Source organism: Salarias fasciatus, chromosome 11 (assembly GCF_902148845.1).
Source record: "Salarias fasciatus chromosome 11, fSalaFa1.1, whole genome shotgun sequence".
NCBI lineage: Eukaryota > Metazoa > Chordata > Actinopteri > Blenniiformes > Blenniidae > Salarias > Salarias fasciatus.
In genome coordinates this window covers 6,908,139-6,920,368 of record NC_043755.1, presented here as the reverse complement: position 1 = coordinate 6,920,368, position 12,230 = coordinate 6,908,139, and the positions used below count along the sequence as shown (strand labels likewise).

The 12,230-nt window shown below is 44.5% G+C and overlaps 1 protein-coding gene across 2 annotated transcripts; it reads right to left on the bottom strand.

Annotated features, from left to right (window-relative positions):
- Positions 1-312: 312 nt before the first annotated feature.
- On the bottom strand, positions 313-10,911 carry mdc1 (mediator of DNA damage checkpoint 1). 2 transcript variants are annotated; one of them, XM_030103050.1, is made up of 12 exons: positions 10,898-10,911; positions 10,284-10,418; positions 9,216-9,800; positions 9,059-9,137; positions 7,698-8,926; positions 6,777-6,836; positions 3,717-6,673; positions 3,107-3,247; positions 2,691-2,873; positions 2,466-2,591; positions 1,775-1,885; positions 313-1,544 (listed from the first exon to the last, which is right to left on the bottom strand). In XM_030103050.1, the coding sequence occupies exons 2-12, from the start codon at positions 10,414-10,416 to the stop codon at positions 1,341-1,343; spliced, it is 5,808 nt and encodes a 1,935-aa protein (XP_029958910.1). In that variant the 5' UTR covers positions 10,417-10,418; positions 10,898-10,911; the 3' UTR covers positions 313-1,340. The 2 variants fall into 2 exon arrangements, with proteins under 2 accessions (XP_029958910.1, XP_029958911.1); XM_030103051.1 differs by having other exon boundaries at positions 6,777-6,833.
- Between the last annotated feature and the right edge of the window lie 1,319 nt (positions 10,912-12,230).

Genomic DNA, 12,230 nt, shown 5'->3' with positions numbered 1-12,230 from the left:
GAAAAAGTTCACTTTTTCCCAGAATTGAAACTGTCAAAACTTTCACATGTTCTTACACACAAATTAAGTTTTTCAAGCATTTTTTGTGCTTTACTATCCTTTTATAGATTTAGCACATCAATTATTACAAAAAAAATGCTTGAAACCCTTTAATTTATGTTTGATTAAATTACAACAAACATATTTAACAATTACCATGTCAATGCTCTTAATTTCTGTTACACACCTTTAAAACATTCTTCTGGATCCTCAACTATACAGATTTGAACACAGTGATAAAGTACCAAAAATATCCAAATGAGATGGAGTAAGGCGACAGAAAACATACATGTATTTCCAGGTGACAGAAAATGTTTAATATCACTGAATGAACTGGCAGATTTATTGAATAATTGCAAACGAATCGGGTGATAAGTCATGAGATAGATGAGCATCTTTCACAGCACAGATGGCATTTAAAGGCTTATGGTAGCTCAGGAGGAAAACTGCCGATTCCTTATGTCTTTCCTTTACATGATGTAAACAGACCACATATATGGATGTGAAAGAGAAACACAATAAGATATTGATGTACTGGCAGCATCAGCAGAGTCAGGTACCTATAGAGTCTCACTCTCCCTGGAGATAAGAGGAAGGGATTAAAGCCTTAATGGAGTCGGTGGTAAATGGAAACAACAACACATGAGTTGGTTCATGATTATCTCAGTATATAAAAAGGCACGATGCATTTCTTATCAGGACAGGAAAGACTTTACTGACCACTGCAGCTGATGGGTTTCAGCAGTGATCCCATCAGTTCCACCATCCAAACAAACTCTCCCTTCACGGCTGGTCACCCGCCAAACTGCCCGACTGAGTGGAAGCAACAGTTCGGCAGATTGAAACTTGGTCTTTAGTTGTTCAGTAAAAGAGAATGAGGAGAAATGACGACGATGATAATAGGTAAATATTTCTCACTCTGCATAGCAGCTCTTGTATCGACGCTGTAAGATTAGCAGCAACCGTTTCCTGCGCTCGAGGTAAAACATCAGATCGTAACAAAATTACTTCACAAAGATTAGATTTCTGACACAGTGCTAACCGAGGCTTAAGACAAGAGAAAATCTCTCCAGACTTTCTCTCACGCATTGGTAAAGCTGTGAGGCCACTTTTAAAATGTCTGATGACAATTTGATAAAATCACACGTATGCATATAGTGCAGCTAAAGTACAACTAGTAATGTTTACACTAGGGACAAAAATCAAATGTTGTCTTGAATACATTCAAAAGTCTTTTCTCACAAGTATTCCATCAGTCCAGTCCTATTCTGTGTAGGTTTTTACATCATGAACCATCACCACTAGGTCTTTTTCTTGCTCCGTCCTCTGCCCCCGGCGCTCTGCAGGCTGGGTGCAGGGAGAGAGAGCTTATGGGCCTGAAAGTCGACTTTCTGCTGTAGGATTCCTGTGAGGATGAATTCGGCGGTGACGACGGGGAGCGACGCAGACACGGCCGGTCCACACAGCGGCCAGTCGTCTTCACAGGAAATCACCACCGTGTGAGGCTGAGAGAGAGCGAGGGTAAATACAACAATCAAGTAAGAACGACACCCGACGAAAATGGAGCGCGGAAATGAAATCAAAACCACTTCTATTTTTATGCGTTTAGTGGAAAATGTCATCGAGGCGTGAGGATTTTCCCTACTGTGACTTTAAAAAAAGCTATTCTTGAGAAGCGGCAATAACAGGTCATCTTTAAGACACATTAGACGTGCTCTGAGGTCATATTTGGCACCTTTTGAGAAGAGGGCATCTTTGTGAGAAACGTGGCTCCACTGCAGGTGATGATGTCCCTCATGTGAACGGGCTCCGGCTGCACCGACTTGGTGACATGGATCTCATATCCCTGACAGAGAGAGAGAGAGAGAGAGAGAGAGAGAGAGAGAGAGAGAGAGAGAGAGAGAGAGAGAGAGAGAGGAGGCAGGAGGAACACAACACAAACAAATGTTTTAATCGCTGCAATAAAGAGGGAGAAAATCAATGAGGACATTTAGGGCTGTAATTTGGTACAGCATGTGTAATCCCCTAAATTTAGCCGATACCAACATCATACCCTTTCTCAAGCTAATGCCTGGCAGCTCTGAAGAATCGGTGCTGCTCAGAGAGGCGAAATACATTAAAACACAACCGGTACGTTAACTGTAAATGTCAAATGACTTTCCACAAGGCACAGAGTGATGAAAAGCAATAAACTCTCTGCACTATTAAAGATATCAGTGCCCTGAACAATAAAAAAAAAAGAAAGAAAGAGAAAAGCCTGACTTCAAAGCAATGCTTGGAGCTAAGAATTAGATCTGATTTAAGGTGAGGAAGACACCAATATTTCTGGATTCCCACCATGACTTCATCCCCAAGCCGTCCACAGAGGGAAATGCGGCTCCGACACGCCGCGAACCTGCCAATCAGCAAACAACAGGAGCGAGTACCTGTAGAAGACGCTGGCTGCTGGCAGCACTCAGAGACTCCTCCAGGCTGAAGCTGAACTTCTTCTCCTGCTCGGCGTCCTTCACTAAGAAAGCATCAGGTGACAGGAAGCTCCCAGATTTGCCACTCTGTAACATGCAGAGGAGAGCGTTTTTGGATTGACTTCATGTATGCTAATTTCTTTAGCATGACTGAAAATTCTATCTTATATGGAATTCTACAGTTACCTTTTCAAGCCACTCCGTAGTGACGACCGGGACGCCTTTAGCCACTGCACAGAGGAATTTGACCGTCCTCCGTACTTTATCAGTCACCAGACAGTTCATGTCAGCCACACCTTTGGCCATAACGCCCCCCAAACGGGCCAACACTCTCTCCCCCGCTTCATCCGCCACTCCAGTGAACAGCACCTGCCAAAAGGACGGCTCGAGTTTAAGAATTTTGGTCAAGCAAACCTTGACTTGAAGTTTGCTTGTGTGAGAATTATAAAAAATTGATCTGACAGACTATTTTCTTTATACTTTGGAAAGAAAGTGGATACATTGCCCTTTTTTTTTTTTTAAATAATCGGGGCTATTTATCCTTTCTGTGCAGATTGTTTTGACATAAATGCCTACAGGTTCACAAAAACAAACACACAGACCCTGTAGGTTTGGCTGGTAGCTTGTCGTCGACCGCTGGCTGCAGGGGACGCAGGGGAAGATCGAAGACTCTTTGCTGTGAGACAGGAGTCCGCGGTTGCCTGTCGCTTCCGGGATGCACGGTTGGATGGAGTCTGGGGCAACTGGAGAGCAGAGGAAGAGTAGAGGGAGAGAGAATGAACAAAACAGGGCAAGAATCCTAATAGATGAAGACAGAACACGCAGGAGAGGAGGAGAGGAAAGCAAAGCGTATATAGACCATAACAATCATGAGTAGGAAGAAGCTGTGTTACCACTAAACCACTTAATTCATTAGTGTATTAATGGTGATGCAGAGCGGGTTCGACTTCTGTGCAGTGAGAGGAGATAACGGAGACAGCCCGTGATGTTGATGGCTGTACATTATGAGGCTTGAAAAGGCTGAGTCGGACGGACGTGAGCTACGGCCATCAGCCATTCCTCCATTTACAGGAACAAATAGACACTGAAAGCCGACCGCTCAGCTTTCCACTCTGAAACACACTTTTGTGGTGTCTGAATGATAAACCAAGAAAAACACAGTTTTAAAGATGATGCATGCTCCGTTATGTGTAAAGGTAAGACTGAGGTCACCTCTGATGCATCCGGCTCCACTGAAGAAACCGATGCTTCACTTTCCTTTGATTCCTCTTTCTTCTGTCTGGAGGCCACAGATGTTCGACCCCTGGCTTTTCTCTGAACTGTCTCCATCTCACGTGTTTCCTCCTCTTTCACCTTCACATCAGAGGATTTCTTTGCATTTGGCTTTGCTCGAGTGTCAGATGCTGCAGCACTTGTCTTCCCTTGGAGAACATCTTTTCCTTCTTCGTTTGCAGCTTCATTTTTTTGGATTTTCTCAGAATGGCTGGAACCAGATTCACTCTGCCTTCTTTTTCCATTTCTGGATTTAGCGTCTTTACAGTCAGTGACTGCAGGAGCTGGTGTTTCTTCCACGGGTTCACTCTTTTCTACTTTCTGACCTCGACCCCTGGCATTTCTTTTAGGCAGAGGAGGTTCTTCTTTAGAACATTTCTCCTCTTGATCTGTGTGGTCTTTCTGTGAAGGTTGAGGACCATCTTTTGCACTGGCTCGCTGGCGCCCCCTAGTGGCAGAAGGCTGCTGAGAATCAGTTTTCTTCGGATCTTCTTCATGGATAACTTCACTGTGGGATATTTCAGTTCTCCTGCTCTTCCTGCCTCTGGCTGTGGGAGTTGAGCTCTGAGCACTCTGACTGATGGCAGGAGCGCCGGATTCTGAGCAGGGATCGGTTTTGGACTGTTTTTCTTGCCGCTTGCCTCCTCTTCCTTTACTTTGAGGACTTACGCTACAGCTCGAGGTCTCAGCATTAAGGGAATTAGACGTGATGGAAAGGGAGTTGAGCGCCTGTGGATTAACATCATTTTCGTTCAATTCAGCTGCTCCTGCAGCTGCTGCTGTCCTGATGCTTCTGACATTGGTTTCTTGGGATGCCTCACTGGTGCTCGTCGCTCCTCTCCCTCTCCCCCTTCCTCTCCCCCTTCCTCTCCCTCTCCCTCTTCCCTTGCTCTCCTGGGTGTTCACGCTTGATGCAGACCTCTCTGAGCTGACCGAGTTTGACGAATTTGAGCGTGATCTGGTTCTTCTGGCAGTGACGGTTTCAGGGGTTGACGGCACTGTGCTCAGAGCTGCCACGGTTCTTCTGCCTCCTCTTCGACCTCTTGCAGGAGTTTGTGGCTCATCTTGTTTTTGCTCTTCCTGTGCATCATTTCTCTCTGTTTTTTCTTTATCAAGAGCTGCCTGGTGTTCTTTAGCCTCCCTTTCCAGTTTTGCTTGATGATCTTGTTTTGTTTTTTCCTTCTCTTTTAATTCCATCTTTGCGATTTCAACATGTTTTTCTTCTTCTTCTCTTTGTAATGTCTCACGCTCTTGTCTATTTGATTCCACTTCCTCTTCTTCTGTGTTTTCACACTCTGGTGCACCATCCCCTTCTTTTTTCTTCCTTCCCATCTCAAGTCCTGTTCTCTCTGCATTTTCAGCCTGCAGTGTTTCTTGTTCTACTTTTGCTTTACTTCTCCTTCCTTCTTCTCCTTCATTAGTGACGCTCTTGTTTACAGTTGGTTCCATTTCCAGTCTGCCCTCCTCATGTTTCTGCCGCCCTGTATTGTTTTTCCGTCTAGTCCTGCTGGTCTGATTAACTTCTTCCTTCTCTTCATCAGGACTTGCTCTTCCTTTCGATCCTTTGGTACTTGACAAAGATTTCCGCTGCCCTCTCGTCTTTCTCCGTGGATGCTCTGAACACTCTGGCTGTTCCTCCACTTCTCTAACATTTGCCCTTGTTGGTCTTTGCACTTCAGTATTTTCAGCAGTGGTTTCACTGTTTTCAGACTGTTTCACATGTCCTTCCTGACCTTGTGGGTTACCTCTTGTACTGGACGGCTGAGTTTCGACTGTAGAGATGTCTGAATTGTTAACTGTCTGTGTCTCCTCCTCAGTAAGATGCAATTGCTCCTCTTTTCCTTTCCCTGACAGCGAGTCTTCATTGTCACTTTCCTTGTCCTTTGCTGTGGATAACGGCAGGGTCTCCAGAGAAGACATATCGCTGTTTGTCTGGTCGTGTTTGGCCTTCCTTTTGCGAGGACCTGGACGGAAGTCCTCCTCATCACCTTGCTCACCTTCACAGGCACCTAAGGGCTGAGTCTGGCCAGCAGAGACTTCAGAACAGGGGAGGGACTGTGTCTCACTGTCAATCTGCAGTGGCTTCGCTTTTCTTTTTTGCGGTCGTCCTATTAAATCTGAATCATCATCATCATCATCCTCATCATCCTCACTTGGAGCAAGAGGCTGAGTTTGAGCTACAGAAAGTTCAGAATTTGTGTACTCCTGTGTCTCGTCTTCAAGATGGAGCTTCTTCGCCTTCCTTTTTCGTGCTATTTGTATAGAGCCTTCACTATCACTGTCGTCAGTTCCACATGGAGCCATGGGTTGAGTTTCACTAATGTCCGGGACTGCGAGCTTACTTTGACTGGCAGTGGCCAAATCCTCCTCTTCTACCTGGGGAGATATTAGCTGGGTTTCCGCCATGGCAATTGAAGATGAAATACCGAAATCTAAAGGCTCAGTGTTCTCCTGCTCCTCGTCTTCATCTGCAGCGTCCAAGTCACTGCCGTACGGTTCAGAAATGTATGCCTGTGTGGCTTCCAGGTCCAAATTCATTTGCTTCTCTTTTTCAGACACTGATGAACATTTGGCAGGCTCCATGTCCGTTTCGTCCTTCGAGCCATTCTCAGCAGAGACGGCTGCCTTTGCCTGGGTCTCTCCCACACGGGCGGTCTGGAGATCTCCAGTCTGGTCCTGACACTGCAGGAGGCTGCTGTCAGACAAGCCTAGCCGGAGAGATACTCCACTGCTGGACTGGTCTTTTTTATCAACAGGGGAATCAAGCGCTGATGTTCGGCTTGAGTTCTTGCTTTGCCAGGTATTAGGAATGAAGGCTTGTGTCTCAGCTGTGGCCAAGTCCTCATCCTCCAGGCATTCTTGGAAAGAAGAGAGTACGACAGGTCGTATAGAGGGGGCTGGGAGGAAAAAAGAACAAAAACATGTAAATGAATGAAAAAAAAAGTTTGTTTCCCTTTTAGAAGTAAATGCATTTCAGTTTACCAAACATCGTGTACTCACATCCAATTGTACCTGTCAAAGGACTTATGAAAGCCTGAGTTTCCATCTCTGCCACGTCTTCTAAAACCATAGAGACAAAAAAAGATCATTTGAGTTACATCTTTGAGTTAAAATGACACCGTTTCCACAGCAGATCAAGAAATAAGACGTCTTAATTAGGACAAAGATCATTTTCGGCAGTCCCTTTGTAGCAGACTACAGAGGGTTGCGTTGTTGATCATGTGGAAAACTTCTCAGTCTCTGAACTGCTATATTTATAGTTGTAATGCTTTCTCCTCCTAAGACTTTGCAGTATAAGAGGTTCTTCTACACCATGCACAAATTGTCTATACCTTGTATATACTGTAATAATGACTGATGTCATGAAGACATGATGGTGCAAGTTAAATGTATAGTTGCATGATTGTTTTCTTCAGAGTTGCTGTTATAATAATGTGAAAAACTTATTCACCAATCTGCTCCATTTCAATGCTGAAATGAACATGCAATTGACTTGAGCAAAGCAATGATGGAGCTGAAAACTAATCATCATCCAGATTTGTACAACTGCTCAAGATAAACAAGTGTTATAAACACACTTTTTAATTATTTTGATTATACAAATACATAGCAAAAAAATCTGAATTATGTCCTTTAATAATTAATTGGACTGTGGATCTATCAGAGTGTGCCCTACCTTTGCTAATAAACAGTTGTACCTGTGATGCAATGATGAATAAAGCAATACTGAAGATGAATTGTTATTTTAACAATTATTAATTGCAGATGATAACACTTCAAAAACAAAAAAAACTATTTGGTTTAATACTATAAGAGCAGCAATAACTGATAAACCTTAACTTTTGATTTATTTATTTTTTTGCATTTTTCACATAGCTGTCTAGTGCCTACCTACATAAATACAAAAACACACATACACACCTGGTAACTGCAGAGGAGTAGAACAGTTCAGCTGAGGAAGGTGTAGCCCAGGTGGAGCTTCCCCTTGTGGTCTGGAGATCTGGTCCACGCCTGCTGCTACATCCTCATCGTCCACATCTGTATCACTGTCCACTTTTTCAACTTGATTGGTCTGGTCCCCAGCGGGGGGCATCCCGGGTTCATCCACATCTGTGTCTGCATCAGAGTCTGACTGTGAAGCTTTTGACGCTGCGCCTGCCAGGGTCTGGACAGCAGCAGGCGGAACCAGGGGAGCACCGTCCTCTACATCTGTGTCACTGTCAGACAGAATATCCAAATCAGCTCCTACATCTGTAGCAGCTATCAATTCTGTCCCGGTAGCAGCCGAGGAGGGTTTACTGGCAGATGGGGCAGGAACAGCTTCATCATCGGTGTCACTATTAAGGTCCATCCTGTTTGGGGCAGCAGAGGTAGAATTGGGACCAATAAGTTTAATATCTAATTTGTTGGATGTTTCAGGCTTTTCAGAGTTTAGGGGTTTTGCTCCACTGTCCCCTTCTTCCTCCTCGACGTCTGTGTCACTGTCAAGGTGGAACTCTTTCAGCTTCACTGAAGATGCAGAGTCAGCTGAGCGTGTACTCTGAAACGATGTGGATTTCGCTTTTGTGGCGGCATCTGACACAGCGGTGTCTTCATCTACATCGGTGTCGCTGTCCGTGGTGATGCCCTCGGGATGAATAACTGAAATCTCATGAGGATTTTCATGAGAAGGCGGCAAAATTTCTGGAGCTTTACTGAGAACACCCTCATCCTCATCTTCGCCGTCATCTGTATCACTGTCCATGTGAAACTGGACGGTGTCTGGCGGCCTGTCAGCTTGTTGGTTTGCATTCAAGATCAAGGGCGCTGCAGACTCGACCCCTGCAGACATGACCCCTTCCTCCTCTCCCTCGACGTCAGTGTCACTGTCCATGTTAAAAGCTGGAATCGCTGGGTTGGAAACGGGCGGTTCACCTTCCCCTGAAAGATTGACATTGCTGTCTTTTCCTGGTGTACATAACCCTCCTTCAGATGCTCTTTCTTCCTGCCTGCCTTCCTCCGCTTCACAGGCATTCATATTTTTAACTGCATTTGCTTTGTGCAGCTCCTGTCGCCCCACATCCTCATCTGTTTCCTCCGTGGCGAAGCTGACATGTCTGTGTGGCCTATTTTTGTTCGAGGAAGACGGTGTGCCGAGACCTTCATCATCACTGTAAAACCGTAGAAAACAAAGTGACAAGGATTACGGTGAATAGATGAGCGCTGGAATCAAGAGACGTTGATATTCAAAGGCATTAATAAACACCTATGACAGCAAAAAGAGTAGACAGATTTCTCTGTACCTTTCAGGAATGGTTTTGTTTGCAGGACTCAGGAGTGTAGAACAGTTCGGACTGGATTTATGGGAGCTTGAATCAGACACTGTAAAAACAAACAAAAAAAACTTCAGGATGCAAAGGAAAGACTTAATTCCAATGTGTAGTTATTTCATTGACATACCTAGGCAGCTGCGGCTTCTGCCTGCTCGTCCGTCTCTTTCGTTCTCTGAGTCAGAGTCAGATTCTGGGACCAAACTCCCCTGTGGCTGAGCTGGAGTTTGCTCAAAGGACAAGCAACTGCCTCTGTCTGGGGTCGTCAATGACAGCAGAGGTTTCGTACCCTTGTCGACACATTTCTGGCTGCCTGTGCTCGTGTCACTTTCATTTTCCCTTGAGCCATCTGGCAAAGAGGCCTTGACTCCTGAATTTTGGTTCAGAGGGGTCCCTGTGTCCGCTTGAGAAGAGGCTGCGTGTGCACTCCAGCTGACATACTGACACGGGATGTCGGCTACCACCAAGCCATCACCCTCACTAAGGGCATAGCGCACATTAGGAGTCAGCTTTAGGCGCCCTTTACGGGTACCATTCATGCTCCCCAGATCCCAGACCAAAGCCTCCATGTCCACTTCACTCTGACCACCTCTTCTTCGGTAGACCGATATGGAAATGGAGGCGTGCTGCTTGGACACGGAGGGTGCTGGGAGGGTCAAGGTGCAGGAGGTGGGGTCACGGCCCAGCACATTATCACCCAAGAAAAGAGGCATCTCTGGAAGTCAAAGAGTATAATAAACACAGTCATGACCAAGGGGTTGAACACCCACCTGAAGTGAAAAAGGAAAAATGTGTACATCACGTAGTAAAGCAACTTCAAATTTGTCATACCAAATGAATTCATGTGCCTTCTTGATTTTCAAAATCTTGCCTTATTAATTGAATAAACAAAAATTCAAAAACTATTAAACATTAATTTAAGTCAAAGGTAGCAACAAAATAGAGCATTGAGGTCAAATGTGAAAATGTGAGCAGCTGAGTGACACACAGGAGTGACGATGGAAAATACTATAGCTACAATGGTTATCAAAGAAGGGCCCTTTCGATCTGAAATGCAACAAAGCAAACTGACAGCCTCAAGACAGCATATTTGACACAAATGATCTTGTATGTTGCAGTGAAATAAAAATAATAAAGTGCCTCATACACACTGTGCATGTCTTATCTTTGTCTGAAGTTGTAAGTGCAACTCACTTACCTGTCTCAGGTATGTGCTGATTTTTTAAGATTAGCAGCTTGGCCAAGGGTTGCCCTCTTTTGTTAGTATCTTCTTCATTTTCATCCTCATCCGACTCCAAGATTGAGTCACTGATTATCTGTGTAGCCTCCATTCCTGGCAGATGATGAGACGGGATGACTTTTACACATTAACAAGCATTTAAAAGGCTAAATGGACAGGTACACTAACGCAAGGAGCCAAGATGCTGGCTTTGATCGGCCCTCGGGACAAATCCGGACATGCCTCTGCTTCCCATTGCTCGGGGTCAGTTCAGTGCAGCTAACCGTTAGCATCGGTGGCTAATTTACAACTTCAATCTCAACGTTAACTCCACGAGGACTGCAAAATACTTGATCCAAACAGTTCATCAAGTCTGTCACAGATATCTAAACTTTTGCTTGACACTGCTGGTCCAACTCTGAATTAAACTTTTTGAATAGAACCTGATTGCAGCAGTTGAAAACACGTTGATTTGAGAAAATCAAGCCTGAATATCACGATCACTCATTATCAGTGCCCATTTGACCACTGCACTTGCATGCATGAACAATTAAAAAATACTTTAAATGAAGATATCGTACTTTAATACGCACCTTCACACGCCTCGTTTTCCTCATAGGAAATAAACAAATGAGAATATTCACATCCTGGTTTGGTTTTACGGAGAAACTAATGGGCGTTTCCGGCGCAGCTGATTGGTTCATACAAGTGTCACTCATGTCTAACTCTTCTACTATTGGTCAGTTGAAGGTCTCGTCTGCTTAAACCGTCTCTGATTGGACCAAAATACTTTTCCGTTTTTGTTAATGTGTCCAGTTTCGCGCGTTCATTATTACTGAGGAGCCCATTGGCCAGCACCCTCATCTCGTTGTCGGTCGTGGGTTCCAACCCGCACTTGAGCCTTTCTGTGTGCTTGCGTTTTTTCCAGTATTCTTGGTTCCTTTCAGTGTTTTAAAGTATGGATGTGAGGTTAACTGATGACCCTGCTCCCCCCCACAACACACACACACACACACACACACACACACACGTACACACACACACGTACACACAGTCTTGTATTTCTATCCTTGTGGGGACCGTCCATTGACTCCCATTCATGTCTAGCCCCTAACCCTGACCCTTACCCTAACCCTAACCCACACCACAACAAAGCCTAACCCTAAAGAAATGTTTTTGCACTTTTACTTTTTTCAGTAACAACAACATGGTCAAGAAAACACTGTTTCTCCTACTTAGGACCGGAAAAAGGTCCCCACAAGGCACGTCGTTCCACGTTTTGCTATCCTTGTGGGGACATTTGGCCCCGACAAGGATAGAAATACGAGAACACACACACGTACACACACACACACACACACACACACACACACACACACACACACACACACACACACACACACACACACACACACACACACACACACACACACACACACACACACACACACACTATTGTTTAATGACATTTTCATTTTGGGTTAGTTGAAAATCAAACTGAAGACCTGACAGTCCAGTTTGCCATTCAGAAAGTAGGAGGGTCAAACAAGTCAAAACCAGTACTGACCAGAGTGTGAAATATTACTTCAAAGTTTGATCATTTTCCCCAGAGGTATAACTATTTTTTTTAATGATAACAAAGCATATGCTGTAGTCTATGTTTAGTTGCTGAATTTGATTCCATTTATTTTATCACAGCTACTTTTGATTGTATTGCATGTTGGGATACCAATTCTGAGAGTGAAAAATACATCAGTATTGCTGTCTAAATGGGAATTTCCACTTCAAAACAGTGTAGCAGCAGGAGACATATGGAGGTCTGGGGAAAGCCTTTTCCATGTATGACTTTCCCCTTTGAATGAGAAGCCATCCTCATCAGTCTGCCACACTTCAAGAGCCCCTGAGGTGATGCGGCATCACTCATCA